This window comes from Nothobranchius furzeri, chromosome 12 (assembly GCF_043380555.1).
Source record: "Nothobranchius furzeri strain GRZ-AD chromosome 12, NfurGRZ-RIMD1, whole genome shotgun sequence".
In the NCBI taxonomy this organism is placed as follows: Eukaryota; Metazoa; Chordata; class Actinopteri; order Cyprinodontiformes; family Nothobranchiidae; genus Nothobranchius; species Nothobranchius furzeri.
Genome location: NC_091752.1, coordinates 34,633,922 through 34,654,970, shown reverse-complemented (window position 1 = coordinate 34,654,970; position 21,049 = coordinate 34,633,922). Strand labels below are relative to the sequence as shown.

The window sequence follows — 21,049 nt, the reverse complement described above, 5'->3', positions numbered from 1 at the left end:
TCACTGTCTCCGAGAGCTGTTGTGGCTTCTCCTGGGATGGAGGGCCTGTCCAGAGTCAAGTTGGGGCCATCAGCCCAGACGCCGACAGCATTATGAGCCCACGAGGGATGATTCTCCAGAAAACTTGTAACACTTGTAAGTGGCTTTGGACGAAAGCGTCTGCTACATAAACATAAACATAAAACATTCACACCGATCCCACCACACTGAATAATCTCTTAATATCTCTATACATGCTGCTGGCATGTGCTTGCTGGGATTTTCAGTGACTGGTTGCATAAAACTTTGAATGCAAGTGTGGGTGATGTGTAAGTGTATGTCTGGGTTTATCCAAGAAACATCTCTCTCTCTCTCTCTCTCTCTCTCTCTCTCTCTCTCTCTCTCTCTCTCTCTCTCTCTCTCTCTCTCTCTCTCTCTCTGTGTGTGTGTGTGTGTGTGTGTGTGTGTGTGTGTGTGTGTGTGTGTGTGTGTAAGAGTATATTACAGGAAAACAATGACTAATGTCTGCCCAGCCATCTTTTGTAAGATGATCTGTCCCTGAGGTGAGCAAGAGGGCACCAGATTTTCTTTGTGCACACAGAGGCTCCAGAAGTCCTGCAGCAGCACACAAACGCTTTATTACCGTGCACCTAACTACCATAGTGACACCCGCATCTGGTGCTCACTCAGGCCACCGATTTCCGGGTCAACTCGGCATCCATTACCTAACCCGCGACATCCACGGGAGATGACCTGTGTAAGCGTTCAGACAACACAAGCAGAAACTGGTAATGCAGCGTTGCTCACTCTGTGTAAACAGGGAAATAGTCTGGTGTGGAGGCAACCAGCGCTCCCGGCTGCTGATGCTGACATAGTCATGGTGACGATGTAACGAGCCCTCTCTGGTCCTGATGTTGTGATAAGAGTATGAGATCAAAGACACATTAATGAAAAACCCATTGATGATGTTCTGCATCATTTTATCCAAAGCATAACCCCCCCCCCTCCCTTTGAAAAGGATGTCACTCAAACATTTCCCATTGATATGGATAAGGTGACAAAAGGTGACACTTAATTTACCACTGGCATAATGGACACAGTGTCTGCTGTATGCATAATTAATCCCTGATTCTTTTCTCTAGTAATAATGGCACAACCTTGTTCCTCGCCTTGTCTTTTGAATGCTGCTCTGCAGAGTTCATGTGAGGAGTGAGACAGCGTGCAGTTAAAGCCTGACGACTCTCTGTGCAATTATCAAGCCGGCGAGTCAGGACTTTTAACGGGTTATCACCAGCCTCACATGGGAAACGAGGCGCTGGCAAGCTGTTATCCTGCTGGTATTCAGCTCTGAGGTGCACGTGGAGAGATGGACGTTAGAGCAGGATGGCAGAAGTCTGAAAATAGATCCACTGTAGCAACAAGTAATCAGAGAATATTTAGAAGGCAAGCAGACAGGGGTGAGATGTGTTGAACCACACTGGCAAAGTGAAAATCTGTTCCTCTATTTTTAACTCTGAATTTTAATGAAACATCCCTCTAGTGCCCACCAGTCCCCTCCCTTTTCCCTCTCTCTCTGAATGAATTCATTCACTTGAAACAGATTTCGATGGAGTAAGACGTGGTGTGTGTGCAGGCTGTGATCAGGGGGGCTGTGCCTGGAAGGGAGGATGAAAGAGATGTTGAACTATTTCTCTACAGATAACTTTATCATTATTTGTCAATTGTCTTGCTAAGTTGCTTGACCTGCGCACAAACTTTACTTGTTTAAACTAAAAATCTGAGTCCACATGTATAATAACAACAGGATAAGTCTGCGCAGGGATGCCCACGAACAGATATGAGTGCATTTACCGGGAGATTACCCCCGCTCCTGTGCTGAGAGCTTATTCCGTATGCAGCCCGGTCCTCTGTCCCATGACGCGAGCTCGGAACAATTGATTGATTCATTTTTTGCACTTCGTTGGTTCAGTGAGATGATGTGTGCGCTTTAGTCGCTCAAAACGTTTGCGCATATAGATGGTAAACAAATACTGGAGCGCAGCGGGAGCACTGGGAGCGCCGGCGGAACAGGACTCCCTCTGTGGTGCGTTTGCAGCGGGTGAGGCGGTGAACTGCAGGAGTTCTTCTGGCTCCTTCGTGTCAAGTTTGACGGCCTATAGAGAGGAAGAGCAGCGGTAATTGGTTTCTCAATGAAGGACCATCAGCATCTCCCCGGAGACGTGGTGGACCACAGCGTGGAGCAGCTCCATCACCGGATTTGAACCCCCCGCTTTGCGCGTTTTTTTCCTCCTTTTTGACATTAACAAGTGGGCAGTGAAAGGGACCAGAGGAGCATCATCATCCTGCGCGGATCCTGATCAGCAGGGTGGTTTGTGACCAGCGTTCTTTCCTCGTAACCTGTGTTGGGGGGAGTTTATCTTTGCCCGCATCACCGAGAAGTTGAGCACAGATTTCAGCATGAGCGAGCTGGAGGGCGACTTCGCCAAGATCCTGCTGATGAAGGAGGAGAGGATACGGGACTTGGAGAGGCGGCTGGCGGACCGGGAGGACGAAATCCAGGAACTGAAGAGAAAATTGCACAAATGTCAGTCGGTTTTACCGAGCGCGCAACTTATTGGACCCCGGACCCGCAGGGCTCAGGGCATCTCCGCGGAACCGCAGACGCACCAGGACCTGTCAAGGCAGTCCTTTCGGAAATATCCCAAATCTGACTGGTAAGAGAGTTTCGGTCCATCATGAGCTTCATTATTTGCTCTTCTTGGTGTTTTTAATCAGTTTTAATCCATCAAAAGTGTGAAAATCTGATAAAAAATCAGTAAACTAACAACTTTCCCCTGTGCCCTTTTCTCATCTGTAATTATTTATGTTTATATATGTTTTACTTTTATGGCACCTTTCTCACTTAAATAAGAGCCTGGGAGCCTTGTCATGAATGGACCAGGGCTTTCATTCTCAGGGTGCATGACGCAGCTTCAGAAAGAGCTTCTAATTGATCAGACCCATCACGGGAAGTCCCGCAGGACCCAAACGGGAGGAAGTGCTGTGCATTATTGGCTTTTAGTAGCTGGACGCTTTGGACCCAAAGTGCATGTCTGAGGATATTTAATACTCCATTAGAAAACGCTCTGTGTGACCATATGCTTCCTTCATCACCTTTAGATGCTCGTTTTGGTTCACATCTGCTTATTGAGAGTTTTATGAGCATTGAAGCTGAGGTCACGTGATTTAGCTTAAAAATTAGAGTTTATTTCAGTCAATTTATGGGGTAAAACATGAACTGATGAAGTCTCTTTTTCTGGCTTTTTCATCTCTCACACAAGAAGCATGCTCTGTTAACAGAGCCTCAGACAATTGGGTTAACTTTATTAAGGTGACTGGACAATTTCCAATCTCCATCTTAATCTGCACGCAGGATAAAGTCCTCATTGTTCTCATTAGCAGAAGAGATGCTCAGTGTACTTGCTGTTTCTCCACATTTATACAATGAATTATTATTTATAAAACAATAACATGAGCAAAACACATTTATAAAGGCACAACAGAAACTTCCTTTAGCTTATTTAGCTTTATTTTATAGATTTAATTTGTTCCTATCCAAACTTAAAATTGGCTTAGGGAATGCATGACATTTTGTGTTTGATTGATTGCTTCTTTAATTTTACAACAAATCTTAGTCAGAAATGTTGTATTATTAAAGTACTTTTACAACCATGGATGAAAAGAACATGTCTAACAATGTGTGCAGCATCCCAAAAGTTTCCCAGATTTATTGGAATGTTCTGGACACATAACAAAATAAAACAAAACACCTGGGTTTTCACTTTATAGACCAGGTTCACTGAAAAAAAAATTTTACTCGTTATTTTTGAAAGTGATTGGTTAGTCTGAGTTTAACATGCAGGCTGAACATGGAAATAGTCTCCTACACCAATCTCCGGCATTAGCTTGTGATAGAAAATAGACGGTGAAATGCTAGGATTTGAAAATCCTGACAAATCTTTGTCACACTGTCACTTAATGTTCACTCACCCAGGTTTAGCGTGCAGGAAACAACAGAGAGCTGCTCAGCTAGGAGTGAAATGTTAGCATTAGCAACTCCACCACACAGCAGAACTCCTCCAGACTTGTGTGATTTGTGGAGATGAATCATAAACGTTGCAGAGCAAGCAGATTCAGTGGTAGAGCCATGTTGCTGTTAGCCAGTCAGAGGCGAGATGTACAAATATCATCTCACAAGGCTCAGAATCCTGTTGTCTGAAGCTACTTTCTCCTCCAGCTGAATTCTACGTCCTCAAACAGGTGCACCGGAGCTTTTTCTCCCCAGAGAATGACTTTTAAGGCATTCATTCCTACTAGAGACCACTGCAAATGCGTTACGACTATGAGTAAAGATGTCTTTGTCTGGGGTCTCAGCAGCATATGGTGGATCCATGCACAACAACTTGTCTCCTCAACCTGATCATCTGTCTGGTCACATTTTTTCATCTTATTCCTCAAACAGGAGTTGCTGAAGGTGAACCAGCATGGTAGTGTTGGTGGGGAATCCTGGTCCCTCATGGAGGGCTGCTACCCTACATGTTTTAGTTGTTTCCCTGCTTCTACACACCTGATTTTAACCAGCAGGTGATAAACAGGCTTCTGGAGAGATTTGCGAGCTGATGAACAGATGATTCAACCGTGCAATCTGGTCTATTAGAGCAGGGAAACATGTAAAACATGCTGGATAGCACCCGTGCTCTAGATCACTGTTTTAAGAGCTGTCAGTCCAGGGCTGTTTACACACCTGTGACCGACACACACCTGGGAATACCTAAAGCTCAAAATAAGACGGAAAAATCAGTATTCATTAAAAAAATCCTCTCCCCTGAGAACAGAAGATGCTTGAATGACTTCTCATTGATCAAACAGCTTCATTCCATGTGACCACACACACACAGCTCACCAGAAGTGAACATGGTGACAGTTTTGCAATCACTGCCACTGATAATTGTCTCTGGAGGAGATCAACCACTGCTAAGGACTGGGCTAGACTGTGTGACCGACCCCCTTCCTCCCTTCCATCAGAGGCAGGACATGGCACCATGCAGCCGGGCGGCCCGCCCCACTCCTCGGATTACAGCAGCCAGGAGCAGCAGATCCTGTTTCTTATTGATCTGCATAGGAAAAGGGCTGAGCTGGACAGCCAGAGAAGTGAAATTTAAAGCGCAGAGAAGCTTTGAAGGGCAGTGGGAGGGCCTTGTGGTGGTGATGGCTGAAATCAAGAATGAAACACTGAACAGAACAGAAAAACTGCCTTGAGCCACCTGTGGTTTCCGGATGTGGGAAGTAAACATTCCTGCTTTGGAAGCACCGCTTCCCATTCTCCTGATAGAGATGATTAAAGTTAGTTTTTAATTAGCTTAAGGGTGAAAGACTGTTGACTTAATCACCAAACTGTACAGGGACAGGGACGAGAAAACAAAGCGTTGTGTGTGTGTGTGTGTGTGTGTGTGTGGGGGGGGGGGGGGGGGGGGAGTGATTACAGCAGACAGATGTGCTGGAAGCTGAACAGATGTTGTTTTCACTATGCTCTTTCTGAATAATTTATTCTGCTTGCCTCTGGGATGCTTGGCATGATTTTGTGCTTGACTGCTTTATGGTTATTTTCTATGTAACGTTGACGTCAGCATTGTGGAGACCTCCTCCATTCACGTTTTTACCACAAATGTCACAATTTTTACATCATGCTTTCCTATTTGCTGGATGTTCATTTCACTTCGGGGTATAAGCACGCCCCTTGGCTGCTTTTCCCCGCGCCACTTCTTCAATTCGCCACAAGAGAGCAGCTGTGTTCTTTTCATCAGACCATTTGTCTCCATTCAGGCTTGTTTACAATCCTTCTGTCAGGGCAAAAAAATGCGTTTTAAACGCCAGATCCAGGCGTATCCGACACCCTTGGAATCTTGCCCACGGAGCGCTCGGTACCTGTCAGGCCACACCGCCCCGGCAGTAATTGCTGTTTTACCCCACGGTGACTCTCCGTCCTATCAGATTGTCCTTGGCAGTTTATTCTCCTCTGAAATTGTCCAGCGCGCGCGTGGGGCCAAATCCTGCTCGCCGAGCTCAGATGACTTGTTGGGATCATGTGGACAGATACCAGCAGCGCTCCGAGAGCGCACAAGCTTGGATGGAGAAGCTGTTCTGGAGCCGCAGACTGCTGCCTTTAGCACCTTTACTTTCTCCAACTGTCACAAAAGGAAAACTGCAAAGCAAAGCTGAAACAGATGAAGATCAGCCGAACTGAGACTTATATTTGGATCAGCTTCATATTTGTTTTAAATAGGCTATTTGCACAAACGTTATTAATTCTGCAATGGTCAAATTCTTATTCACGCACTGTGGTTTCCATAACTTCTAACTCATCTCTGTGTAACTCTGTACCCTCGGGGGAGTTGCTGAGGTGTGATGACCGAAGCGTGCTTCGCTTATCCATGTGTGACAAAAAGCGCACCTCTCTGCATGTGGCAGACTGCACTGTGCCACAGATTCCTGTAGGCGCCCTTCTCGTCATGTGCTCTCTCCGGGTCGCAGCCTGACGCACTCAGGAAGGACTGTCCTCCGCTGTCACATCGTCAAGGGAGGGAGGGAAGACGAACGAGGCAGAGGAAGGGATAGGCAGGAAACTTTGCGTGGCTGTGCATGAGATGCGTTGTGGGTTCACCTTTGCAGACGTGCCGAACACCTCCGGTCCTCTTTTAGTGAAGGGGAATTCCTCCCAGCAAAGACAGGAGCCGCATCCTCCAGAGCTGTTCATGCTGGATAAAGTTTACGCGCGGCTTGGTAGAGGAGAGAGGACACACGGTCGGGTGCGCACCTTTTGATTAACTTGCCGGGGAGTCACCTGTCGCCGCAGGTTGAAATGGGGACCTTGCGTGACCTCCAGTACGCACTTCAGGAGAAGATCGAGGAGCTGCGCCAGAGGGATGCGCTCATCGACGAACTGGAACTGGAGCTCGACCAGAAGGACGAGCTCATCCAGAGGCTACAGAACGAGCTGGACAAATACCGCTCCATCATCAAACCGGCGACACAACAGGTCCACAAGCAGACCGAGCTGCAGGAGCAGCAGCGGACGAAGAGGCAGGCGATCTCTGCCGAACCCACCGCCTTTGACATCCAGGATCTCAGCCATGTCACGCTGCCTTTTTACCCCAAAAGCCCACAGTAGGTGTTTCCGTCCCACTTTTACATTTGGTCATGATGCGTAGCGATAGTCCATCCGTTTCCACAAGTGGGATTCCTGTGCGTAATCGCTGCGTGTGGAGCAGCAGGTGCTTCACCTAGCACGCGCACGAATTAAGAACCGCATTCACGCACACAGGAATACTGAAGGGAAATGTAACAAGTCGGCATAGGAATCTGCGTCCAGCATAAGGGAATGATCCAAATATTTAAAAAATGCTCATCTTGGTCTGCGACAGGACTGGTTTTAACTTCTTTTTGGAATAACGATCTTCCTGCGCCATTCATGCATAAAAAACATTGCAACTTTAATTTAATACATTTCCACAGTTAGTATGTCAAAAATGACCAAAGACAGCAAATAAAATCAGCAAAACCGAGTGTTTCAAACTGAATATAAACTCTTTATTAAAAGGTTCAGTCAGTAAATGAACCTTTTACATGCACTGATTGTTTTTTTGTCGGTAAATAAATACTTTTCTCAGTTCTTAGAGAGATGATGTCATTCATGCAAACACATTTGAAATGATTCCATCAGAACATATTTATAAATGAAGGGTGTCATTTATTAGCCTCAGTGCCAGCTCTGTGTTGCAGAAACACAAACTCTTCATCTCGTCTCTTTCTTACGGCTACAAATGAAACATACTCCAGTGGCCATTTCATTATGATAATTACCCTCACTCTAAGCCTTTTATTATACGAGTGACCATGTCTAGCATGCAGAGATTTTCCACAGACTCATAGTGAGACAATGGCATTAAGTGTGGATGAATGATCCCTAACCGCTTTGTGCTGCTTTGTTGTGTTTTTGAACAACTTTTGTCATTTTAAGACCAAGATAGTTGAAGATTTGACAGATACATATACTATGACATGTGACAGCTCACAGGTTCTGATAAATGACTCTACTCTCTCAAAAATAAACCTGAAGTCCCTCTGATGACAGCTTCAATATGCTGCCCTTCTGTTCACCCTCTTCATTTGACATGACATTTCGTTCATTATCTCATTTCTAATAAGTGTTCAGGTCAATAAAGTGACAGAAATGCAGAAGAACCTGAGCTGACGTAGTGCTGCTGCTATCTGACACAATTTTTTATTTTGTAAAATTTGGTCTGGAAAAACGTTTGTTGATCAAAAAAATGTTTTTGCTTAACTGAATTTTCTATAAAATGCATAAGCGCATTCACTACGTTTCTGTTTTGTGCAGCAATAATTCTGCGACTGCCCAAATGTTTAGACTTTTCCACCATCTTCACGTACTTCATCTTCTTTAGATAGCCTATCTACGACATGCGCGATCCATCCATCGCTCTCGGCCCGTCTTGTTTCTGCTGGACTCTTCCACCCCTCTTCTTTTCCTTCTCCTAAAGGAGCATATTTTCTCCTTTTAAGGAAGCCTGAACTTGCTCAACTCAAACTTTACAAGTGGACAAAAACATTTAAGTCATTTTCAGGAACTGGAGGGAGGCAGATGTTTTTATAGGGTCTGGAAGAGGTTACGCAACAATGGCTGCAATCAAGACTGAAAGGATGGGGTGTAAATCTAACAGAAACAGGGTTAACAAGAGTCCAATCCTGCCCACAGAGGTCAGATGAGAAGAAACAAGAAAAACAACCAATTTCCCATTTTTTATTTTTTTAATTTCATTCCTCTTTGAGGATGGGATTAAACCAGATTTTTAGGGTCATCACGCTCCATCACAGCTCTCCTTTAATAATATTTACTCCCCCAGATTCTAATGAGAGTTTTCAAGATTAAATCCAAATTATCTTCTTCACCTGCAGAAAAAAAGGCTCAAGGGGTTGTGGGTGAGAATATAAAACAGGAACAACGCTTCAACCCTTTCTTGTTAACTATCTTGCAGCAAAAATGACTAGACTCTCAAGGTCGCAATAAAAAATATCTGATGAGTATTTTTTGGGTCATTCAGGTACAGAAGTAGCGGTAGAAATGTGTCGAAGCTTAATATCTGCAGGTCTCACTCATTCTCATTACTCTATAAATAACAGAGAACACATTACATGACACAGCCTTATAATGGAATACAAATACCACAGAGAACTTTATGTATGCCAGAATAAAAATGCTATTAGTCCTGCTTACTTATAATAAATTATGCATGCATTTTTCTTTTCTGTGAATTCTGCAGTAAAAACAGAATTTGGTCTAAATCAACCTAGGTGGAAGTGATGAGCCATGTTAGTTCAAAGCAGTTGGCTGCATACAATGATTTGGTTAAACAATCTTTCTTTCGTGGTTTCTTTTTTAGTTTTAATTCATAATGTTGCCAGTATGCTGGTATTTATCTGCAGCGTTTGCAAGCTTTATCTTATGTACCAGTGGAGGGATTTCAGTGGAACTCCCAGTAAGGAATGATTGGAAGTACATCTGGCTGAGTCGACCCAGAGGGCCACCTCAGCTAATTATCATTATTAAAAAGGCTACAAAACAGTCAATTCCACAGAATTGATGCACAGGTATCTAACGTCACGATCTGACATGGCTCCATTCTGGGACCCATGCCTTTTTCACTGTATTTGCTGCCACTAGGTTCTATTTTTGAAAAATACAACATGACATTCCACATTTTTATGTTTTTTTTTTTGGGCTAGAGAGACAGGTGAGTGCAGTGGTCTAATCAGGGTTTTTATCATTTAAAGAGCAAGTCACTCCCAAATTGACTTTTTTTTGCTGGTAAACTATATAATGAGTGTGTAATCATGCTGTAGACACGTGCGGTCAATAATTTGGCACTTTAGTACATCTTAATTAAATATTCTGCCTAAAACTGTCAATGTTGCACCCTATTCAGGTGAAAACCCCGCACTACATTTTTATTTAAATCTGCCATTGCTATTGGCTAAGAGGTACCCTATGACATTAGCTGGTACCATATGATGTCACAATGCCACTGTGGGCCTTTGTTAGCAGCTCCGCCCACTCGGTCTGCCAGGCAACGCTTCCTTGTGGCACATATTTCAAACAGGAAATGGGAGTGAAGTTAGGCTTTGGTAGGGGGTGACTTGCTCTTTAAGTCTGTTAGCAAAGGTAAAACTATATTTTCCTGCTGAAGTTTTCTTTATTCCCCCTGTCCTGTCAGGCCGTAAATCAATCAGAACTAATGTCTGAGTGCCGGCGACAAGCAATACAGATTTACTGTCACAGGTGGAGTGTTATAGATTCAGCCAAAATGCCCCACTTGATGTCAAAACGTTGTTAGAAATGTATTCAGTTGTTTTAAATCCCAGTAGACAAAGATATGGAATTGAAAGAGGAAGAGGAAAGGAAGAAGGTGTGTGTTTGTGTGTGTGTGTATAAAAAAATAAACACTTAAGGATGTACAAGTATCTGCTTCTAGACCTGCAGAAAAAGAGAGAGAGACAGAGAAAAGGGGACACACAAGAGTACAACAGAACCAAAATATCACTGCGCCAACAACACAAGGATAACAGAGGATTCAATCAAGCGCGGTGCTCTGCGTGTCATCCACTGCACCGCTGCTTGCGACAGCTGGAGGACCATCAATGAGTAAAGCAGAGTAGCTGGAGCACTCAGGTTAGCAAGGATTTTTAATAGGTGCAACATGAGGTGTGCAGCTTTTTAAAATTTTGCACTTATTGACAAAAACTTACTCACCTGAGTGCCCAGCTCCTCTGCTTTAGTCGATGTATAACAGTAACTATTTTTGCCGAAAAGCACGTGATAATAATTCATAGTACATTTAGTGCCAACCACAGCCCTAGGTTATGTGTCAAAAACGCCAGAGTCCATACTTGTGAGAGCACCATATGAGCACCTGTGTGTCTATACTCACTTGTGTGTTAGGTTTTTCTAAAAGAGTGTCTAATGAGTGTGAGGGGCCTTAGACCAAGCCCCAGAGGTCCACAGTATTTAAGTCAGATCAAATAAAAGGTTAGAAACTTGGATGATTCATACACAGGCGAAACATGGTAAATGGTCTGTATTTGTATAGCACCTTCTTAGGGTTCTGCAACCCCCCAAGGCGCTTCACAACACATTTACCCATTTACACGGTGGTGGGGATGAGCTACGATGCAGCCACAGCTGCCCTGGACTGACAGAGGCAAGGCCTGCAGATCACTGCTCCCACCGGCCCCTCCTTAATTGTCCTGCCCAAGGACATAACAGCAGCATTCTCTAGTCAAAGCCGGGCTCGAACCTGCAACCTCATGATTACTGGACAGCTCTCTCTACCTCCTGAGCTACTGCTGTCCCCTAAACATGAAAATAGTTTTCTACCTTTCCTGCATTAGCAAAAATAGATGCTTGGATTGGAAAAGCCAGTGACAACTGCACAGCATTGTCAATTTTGCATTCTTGGACTCACCCTTCTTGGCTCAAAACGGGGAAAGATGTTGTTGGTTTAGTGCCTAGGAAGCAGAGCATGTCTCGGCTAGAAGAAGCTAACTGTTTAGCAACTCCACCACACAGCAGAACTCCTTGTGTTATTTCTGGAGATAACACATAAACGTTGCAGAAAAAACAGAATCAGTGGTAAAGTTGTGTTGCTGTTAGCCAATAAGAGGTGAGATATCTAAATATCAGGAAACAAGACTCCAAATTTGCTTATTTTTCTGCTAACTTTAGCTCTGGCTAACTTTTCCTTCCTGAAACTGGCACGCCAGAGCTTTTATCCCCTCAGACGTGGACTCACAAGGCATTCATTTATACTAGAGACCACTGCACACGTGTTGGGAAAACGAGTGAACTTGGGCTTTAAGATGAGAGTTAGAAGTTTTCTTCCTCTCTGTTGAAACTAGTGAAAGTAAAGTATAAAATCCGAGGCTTTGGGATGATCTTAAAAGTTCAGCAGAAGAATAAAACAGACAGTAAAAACTCAGCCATAAACATAAATGTGGAGAAGAGTTTTTTTTAAATTTTTTATAAAAGCACAGAGCTCTGAGCTCAGTACATGAGTATAAATGAAGTCAGACACCTCTGAGATGGTAGCCTGACGTGTAGTTGCGAGGTCTGTGCCTTCTGCTGCTGGCTTTAGGAGAGTGCTTCTTCATAAATGTCTTCCAGCTTGCTTTGCCCTTTCAGCTATAACTCATCAAGGTGATCAGTGCCAACGATGCGTTGGAAAAAAGGGCATTGAGCTCTTAAAACTAGAGGATACTCATTTTACTCTGAATCCTGTAAGCAGTGGGTGTTTGTTAAAGTCTAAAAGCTCTCCGTGGGAGTGGTCTCCTCTGTGGATTAACGTCGACACGTGTTATTAACCTCCTTCATTTAGCTGATGCATTGTCTAAAGGCAGCTAAGGCGGCTGTGATGGCATCCGTCAGTGAATGAGCCATCCCAGCTCCCTCCTCCTCTCGGTCGCGTCTGGCGCTTCCTTTGAGGTCTCAGATTCCACTGCACCTGGCCTGCATTCACCTACTCAGGAATGATCATTTTTGTTTATCTCCCATCATCTCTGCGATCATCCGCTGCAGATTTTGAGGACAATTCCCCTCTTTAATTATGTTGTCTGACAGCCGCTTACCCCCGCTTCTCCTTTTGTCACTCTCACAGAACATCACGCTGGCTTTAAAGTTCACTTTCTTCCTTTCTTGCATGTTGATTTGTGAAAACACGTACCCACTGAATGCCCTAATGACTCTGCAGTCTGAAGGCCGTTTCAGCTTTCACTAGTTCCTCTTCAAAGGCCACAGTCTGCTTCCTTTAGTTTGGGATTTGGCTTTTCTTATCAGCTTATTCAAGAGTACAAAACAAAACAGCAACAAAGTTTCACCTTGAAATCTTTGTAATAGGCGAGTGTTTTTGAAAAAGCTTCTGTTCTGTTTCAACTGTACTGGATTTAAAAACTAACAGCATACCGTGCAGGTTCAACGCCCCTTCCAGGTTCTTCTTCAAAACGGAGCTCATTACAGTCACATGAAACGGTGCCTGCACAAGCTATCTGTTGCATAAATTTCTGACTCTTATTTTTGTTTTTTCCCTCCAGGTCCAAGGATCTGATCAAAGAAGCCATCTTGGACAACGACTTCATGAAGAACTTGGAGCTGTCGCAGATCCAGGAGATCGTGGACTGCATGTATCCTGTGGAGTATGGGAAGGACAGCTGTATTATAAAGGAGGGCGATGTGGGCTCGCTGGTCTATGTCATGGAAGGTAAACACACACACACACACCCGTGCAACATCCCTGGGGTTGTTGCTCTGTTTTTACATTCATCAGTCATGGATTTGAACTGAAAATCTCAAACGGTGCTGATTTCATTTTCTCTCAGTCCTTTCCAGTTCAGTTCTTTCAGTAAATGCTTTGTTTTATTGAAAAAGAAAAATCGGAGCATGAAAGCGCTGACGAAATGGAACAACAGCACAACCTCCATTCCAGCGCTGATAGGGTTTGTGAAAGGGCATTGTTGCTTCATGATTTGTGGCAAGAGCCGCTGCAGTAGAACTCTCGTGGAGCCATTGTCCCCGACAATAGGTTTGACCTTAGTGAAAATGGCCTCGGTCAATGACTGAGTGGTGTAATTGATCATTATATGATGGTGAACTTGGAAATACACGGGCAAACAGTGAGTGACTGAAAAAGGACGAGCGGCAGTGATCAACGTTTCTTCTGCTGTGTCCTGCTGAGCGAAAGGCTCAGCAAAAAGTTCAGAATTCCAAACTAAAGATCGGATGTTAGAAGCATGATCAATTTAATATCGCTTCCCCTTGGTGCTTTTCACTGTTGCTCAATATCTTTTGTTACCAGTAGAATCTCTCTGCTCTCTTTCGAAATGATTCTCTCTGATTCCTCTCCGATGTGAGAGAAGTCTTTGTCCTTTACACCCGTGTTTGGGGTCGTTTTAGCTTCAGGGTCTCATTATTTTATCGTATTATAATTTCTTTGTAAGAATGTGTGAAGATTAAACTACGTTCCAATTTCTCCCACTGCTGATCCAAGTCACAAAGCGTGATTGATTCCTACCTAAAGGAGGAAAACGTTTATGAAATGTTGCCTGAAGTTGTCAAAAGTACGGAAGCGTATTGGCGTCAATGTGAGGAACCAAAAAAAGAAGCAGTATCTAGTACTAACAAGAATGTTTCTCATAACGTGATACATTCATTTTAATTTTAATTCATTTTAATGACAAACTTTGTCGAAATAACGACATATAGAAGTGGTTTTAATGACAAAGTTTCTTGTAATTAAGTGTTTAATGTCTTGTAATAGTGAGAAAGTTTGTATAGTTACATTGACGTTTACATTTTGTGGTGTTCTACTAAATATTAATAGTTCTTGATGTTGAACTTTGAAGAATTACAGCAGCTGCAGAGCCACAACAAAAAGGGGAAAAAAGGCTAACTTTTATACCTTACGCAGCAAATTCAATCGCTGACTCTCTTCTTTACAGAAGTGTATTGCAGTCAGTGAGAGGAACGCGATATAAATCTCAGTTTAACAAGAAACTGTATCGTAAAAAACAACATAATACATAATAACAACATATTAAAGTAATTTTAACAAGAAAGAAGTAATACCGTGTTTAATATCTCCTAATATCGAGAGAAGTCGCAACGGTAAACTGGCGATAATACGTTTAGGCTTCGAATGAAGAGGGAGTTATTTCAGTCTTGATGTTTAACTTTTAGGAAGTAGCTACAGCAGCAGTACCACAAAGATGGTAGCAGTGGCGGCTCCAGAAAATTTTTTCTGCAGGTGCTATGAAGGAGCTAGTCTTTTTATTGAGGGTGCTATGAAGGAAGTGGTCATGCGTACCTATTGTTGTCACATTGTGGGTGTGGAGATGGCGGACCAAGTGTGGTGGAGGGTTCAGGAGGCAGAAGACCAGGCACGGATAAAAAATAAAAATGGTTTAATTACAGAACGGGAACGGCAGGAACAAACACAACGATGACTTGAAACAACAATGATCTGACAAAGGACAGGAGCAAAACAGGTGGTATAGATACACAAGGCTGATGGGCAGGTTAAAGAGGGACAGGTGAAAACAATACGGACTAATCAGGGCAGGAGAGAGACAGTCAGGAGGGCAGGGGCAGATCGTGACAATTGTTCTCTAAAACACCTTCATCACATGAGTGCACAAAACCTCAACAACACCTGAAACAATCATTAACCCTTTGATGCATAATGGTCACTACAGTGGACAGGTACTCAAAATTGTTATTTATTTGTTTTTGCTATTAAGCACAGCTGTTGAAGACTTTATTGCATTTGAGCCCCTCCATTTGGACTTCAGTAAGCCAAGCCAACATATTTCATGCTCAGAATGCACGCTGCCCGCTGAGGTGGACATGTAATAAATTATTTGTAAATTGTAAAATTTTACAAAAAATATTTGTTGAAATTTGTTTCATTCACACCTAAAGACGAATGAAAAAATTGTTAAAAAAATCATGGTTGAAGATTTCATAATTGATGCATCAAAGGGTTAATATACATCATAAACATATGAATAATTGTTGACTTTTCCATTAAATCATAAACACATACAGCCACACAGAAAACCATCAATAGTGTTGCAAGGTTAGCTAACGTTAGTGTTAGCATTTCCAGTGGCAAAACCCTCCACTGCTGCAGTTGAAGGTTGACTCTCTTCATCCAGATCCGTAGGTTTTTGTGGGTCTGAGACCACTTCCAAAGATTCATTCGTTTCTGACTGAACCCGTAGAAATTTGGGCAACAAAAACGGATCCACTTTACCGCTAGCTCTACCTTTCACTCGTTCGCAGGTGGAAAATGAGGTCAAAGGTTAACATCAATTCCCTGTTTTGGTTTAAGTTTTTACTATCTATATGATAATTTACTGATTATTTTTGTTTTGTGTGTTAAATGTTATCACATCCACACATTAAATTAAAATTAAATTGTAAAAATAAAAAAAATCTAATTACTTGGGGGTGCTATGGGGGTGCAATGACCAATCCAGGGGGTAGCTATAGCGCCCCCTAGCGCCCCCGGCGCCGCCACTGGATGGTAGGGGTCACCAAACATTGGTGCATAAATAAAAAGATTACACTCGCTAATTCTCTTTGCTGGCTCCACCACACACACTCCTTTTTGCCAAGGCAACAAACTGACAGCTTTTCATGTTGGGATGTTTTGTTTAAGTGCAACAGATGTATAACACCAAAAACACCCACAGTTTTCCCACACAAACACTATGAGTGTTTCTCAATGTCAAGGCACCTTGCCTTGCAAGGCGATGCCTTGCGAGGCCAGGCGCCTTGCTTACGAGGACACTGTCCTTCCTTGGTCAAAGAAAACGGTTAAATGGAACAGACTTGCATCACGTGACCACGGCTTCCACGTCACGTAACGTCACGTGACACGGTTGACAATGTTATATTTTATACATATTAGTTTCAATATAAATATATAATGAGCCTTTTACTTTTTAAATTGTTTATATATTTGTTAAATTAAAGATATTAGTGAGTTACTACCTGCTAGCCACTGAAGCTGCAACTACTAAGCAACTAACCAACCATAGATAATTCTTTGGATCTAAAAAAACATTTTAAATTAGTTTACTTACTTTTAAACTTGAGATTTGTCCCCGAAGTAGCTGCCGGCTTCTGATCCGATGTCCTTTTGAAAATACTGCGGTGTATTCTGGGCAATTTTTGACCAAGGCTATGCTACAAGACAACTCCCGTGTATCCTCGCTCAGCTAGCTAAACGGCTAACAAACAGAGATCACACACCTTGTAGAACATGAACATTGGAACGCGTCTTGGCGGCTCCTGATGACGTATCTCCTAGGCAACCGGGGCGGGGCCAAGGCATCAAGGCGAGGTTTCTTGGCATTGAGAAACACCGTATGTCTACTTTTGTAAAAATGTTGTAAAGTTCTTAAATGTGAAGCACCAACAAGGAGTCGGCTTTTACATTGAAAGCTGCACCTCAGCTAAAAAGCAGATGAATTGTAAATGACATGAAGGCTGTTTTCTCAGTTTTTTCAAAGTGGGGGACGTTTTGACCAAAGCATAAAAGACAAATTAATGCTTCTTAAAAAGGCATAACTGGGCTGCCGCTGCATTCAAATATCCTGCGAGATGTAGGCCTTTTACTGTTGTGAGCTGTCTCATTATTACAATATATTAAACTCATTATTACAGAAACTTTCTTGATAAAATGCAATATATATCATGTTATAATAAGAATTGGGTTAAGAAACTGCTCTTATAGCTTCCCTGCTATGACAGTAATATGCTTCCATACAAAGTCATATTTTAACATACTTAATACATTTTGAACTTGTTCACTTGTCTAGATGTTTATTAGCATTTTCACTTGCAATTTAAAAGATGGAAAAAAATTCCTTGATGTTGGTTAAGGTTTCTTCTGGTGTTCCTCTGGAGGGTCTTATTTGTTCAGGTGTTGCTGCAGAACAAAGCTCAGCTTGTGCAGAGTTTCATAACTCTTCTTAAAGTATATATTTTGTACCATCAAATTAAGATTGCGCTTTGCTGTTCTATGAATCCTACAGGCTGTAAACTATGTAAGGTTTCTTTTATGGCCATTCAGACTTCAACATGGTCTTCACTGACAAACAATTAAAAAAAAGATGAGTTTTTTCTCCAAATAGTCTACACTTTTGAAACTCTATGAAGATGTGGTTGGTGATTGGGGACATTTATAAATTATCAATAATGCTTTAAAGCTTCAAAAAGTACCAAATATACATTTAGGATACCTAATTTCAATCATCTGCTACTTTTTGTGTGTTTTAATCGATTCTACTTCAAACCACTTTGGTCATACATGTAGCGTTTACAAATTGATGATTTTAATCTGTTATGACCACGAAGATGTAATATTCCATATAAATATAAAATATTAACCTGCGAGGTCTTTATTGTAATTATTCAGAAGATTCTAGGATTTAATTCAGAAGATCTAGGTTCTTTGCTTTTTCAGTGATCAACCAAGCTTCGTGCTACTTCAAGAAAGTCAACTTTTGTAAAAGTAAGAATTTATTTTACAATCCATTTAAAACATGACTACTGAATTAAACATTTAAGGTGAATGAGTGGAGCTAAGATGCTGAAGTAACCAAGGTGTAGATGTGATATGGATCAGAGCTTCCTCATCAATTAAGCTGAGTTCTGGTGAGATGAATTTGGAGTGCATTAAGCTTATGAAGTCATAATCATTAAAATGCATCCAGACGCAACCTCTCTGTGTGTTCTACTTGCCCTTTTGATGACCCTTGTCAGGATCCGGAGGTCGAAGGAGGTCGGATGACCTCGAGCACCCAGGTCCAGGAGACCACAAGGTAGTGAAATTCCCCGGTCCAAAAGATGTTGATCAGGCAGTACAGGATGGAACCAGCTTGCGTCAGGAATAACTCTTAAGGAGTGAACAGTTCAGCTTTGTTCTGCAGGAAGTTTTTCTCATCAGCTTTGCGGATGCAAAAAGGTTCTTTCTCGACGTGTAAAAATCTGGGATGTTTATGGAGTATTTGCAACAGGTGGCCAATCTGAGCTATCTCCAGAACTTTCCAGTACTCTCCAGGACTGTTCAGAACTGAAGATCTCTCAGTCTGCTTTAGTTTTATAAGTTATTTGTTATGGTTTGGTCAGCCAGTTAGAAGCTGACAGGAACGTAGAGGTTACCAAGGCAACAGAAGCACGCCTTCTTGATATGGAGACTCTGATCTGGGTGGAAGGCCTAGCTATGTGAAAAGAGTTTAACTTAGCTGTACTTGTTATGGTTTTTGAGCAGTGTGAGCAGGTGTGAAGACCTTGTTGTCAAAACATGGTGAACACTGTCTATTAGATAAACATAACATCCACTCAGTGATTTAGATTAATGAAGCATTTCATTTCATTATATTTTTCCCAAAAGTAAGAATAAGCAATTGTTTATTTAATGATTTAATAGATTAAAATAATAAAAGGAGTTATTAATGATTTATTATAATATTCTTGAGTTTAGCAACTTATTTGAGCTGGTCTTCTTTCTTCTGGAGGTGCAGATAAGACCTTGGGGGCAAAAGTTAGTTATTTTTTTGGATCAGACAAGTGGAGTCTGACTCCCAGCTGGTGTCAAGGTAGACGTTGTTTAAAGGAACACAAGTAACACTGTGTCTCCTTTCTGACCAGATGTTGAATAGATGGTGGAAGGTCAGCTGTACCTAAACTGACCATTGCTGGACGCTACAAACATTTATATTAGACCCTGGCCCAGTTCAACAAATCATCAGGATCCCGTTATTCACTGAATTAATGTCAAAATAAAACAATTTAAAGTTTCAAATTCTCAGCCAAAGGCGTAGAGCGCATTGCGTGTCGGTTGGTAGCCGAAGGCAGGGACCTTGGCGGTCTGATCCTTGGCTACAAAAGCTAGCTCTAGGTATGTGGAATGTCACCTCTCTGGTGGGGAAAGAGCCAGAGTTGGTGTGTGAGGTTGAGAGGTTCTGACTAGATAGTTGGACTCACCTCAATGCACGGCTCTTGCTCCAGAACCAGTTTCCTCGAGAGAAGTTGGACTTTCTACCACTCTGGAGTTGTTCCCACTGAGAGGCGCCGAGCAGGCGTTGGCATACTGTGGAGTGTGTTCCAACTACAGGGGGCTCACACTTCTAAGCCTCACTGGTAAGGTCTATTCAGGGGTTCTGGAGAGAAGTGTCCATCTGATTGTCAAACCTCAGATTCAGGAGGAACAATGCAGTTTTCTTCCTGGCTGTGGAACACTGAACTTGCTCTATACCCTTAGGGGGGTGCATGGGATTTTGCCCAACCGATCTACATGTGTTTTGTGGATTTGAAAAAGACGTTCAACCACGTCCCTTAGGGGGGCCCTGTGGGGATATGGGGTACCAGGCTCTTTGATACGGGCTGTTTGGTCCCTGTATGACCAGTGTCAGAGCTTGGTCCACATTAAGTTGGACTCCGCCAAGGCTGCCCTTTATCACCGATTCTGTTAATAACTTTTATGGACAAGATTTCTAGGCACAGTCAAGATGTTGAGGGTCTGTTTTGGTGGCCTAAGGATTGGGTCTCTGCTTTTTGCAGATGATGTGGTCCTGTTGGCCTCATCAGACAGTAATCTCCAGCTTTCTATGAAGTGGTTCGCAGCCAAGTGTGAAGCAGCTGGGATGAGAATCAGCTCCTCTAAATCGGAGACCATGGTCTTGAATTGGAAAAAGGGTAGAATGCCTTCTCTGGGTCAGGGATGAGGTCCTGCCTCAAGTGGAGGAGTTTAAGTATCTCAGGGTCTTGTTCATGACATGAGTGATGGATAAATGGAGCATGAGATGGAGGGGTGGATTGGTGCTGCATCTGCAGTGATGTGGGCGTTGTACCGGTCTATCGTGGTGGAGAGAGGTCAAAGGCAAAGCTCTCAATTTACCGGTCATTCTATGCTCCTACCCTAACCGATGGTCACGAGCTTTGGGTAGTGACTGAAAGAACGAGATCATGGATACATGTGGGCGAAATGAGTTTTCTCCGCAGGGTGGCTGGGCTCTCCCTTAGAGATAGGGTGAGATGCTCAGTCATCTGGGAGGGGCTCGGAGTAGACCTGCTGCTCCTCCACATTGAGAGGAGCCAGTTGAGGTAGTTCGGGCATCCGGACGCCTCCCTGGTGTGGTGTTCTGGATACGTCCAACCGAGAGGAGACCCAATGGGAGCCCCAGGACACGATGGAGGGACTATGTCTCTCGGCTGGCCAGGGAATCCCTTGGAGCTCCCCTGGAGGAGCTGGCCCAAGTGGATGGGGAGAGGGAAGTCTGAGCCTCTTACAAAGAGGAATGAGTCACACAAATTGATTGTTGCTTCTATTGTTGGCTACCTGTGTTTATTACTGGGTTAGCGGGACATTTCCTTATCTAGCCTTAGTAGTTAAGAAAA

At 43.0% G+C, this 21,049-nt stretch overlaps 1 protein-coding gene across 2 annotated transcripts in view; it reads left to right on the top strand.

Annotated features, from left to right (window-relative positions):
* Positions 1-2,227: 2,227 nt before the first annotated feature.
* Positions 2,228-21,049, top strand: part of LOC107376029 (cGMP-dependent protein kinase 1) — a 144,791-nt gene continuing 125,969 nt past the window's right edge. The window contains exons 1-2 of one of the 2 annotated variants that reach the window (XM_015944911.3): positions 2,228-2,693; positions 13,177-13,343. In XM_015944911.3, the coding sequence (XP_015800397.1) occupies positions 2,437-2,693; positions 13,177-13,343 (424 nt within the window). In that variant the 5' untranslated portion in view covers positions 2,228-2,436. Of the gene's footprint in view, positions 2,694-6,667; positions 7,183-13,176; positions 13,344-21,049 lie in introns of those variants that run through there. The other variant, XM_015944909.3, reaches the window with a different exon arrangement.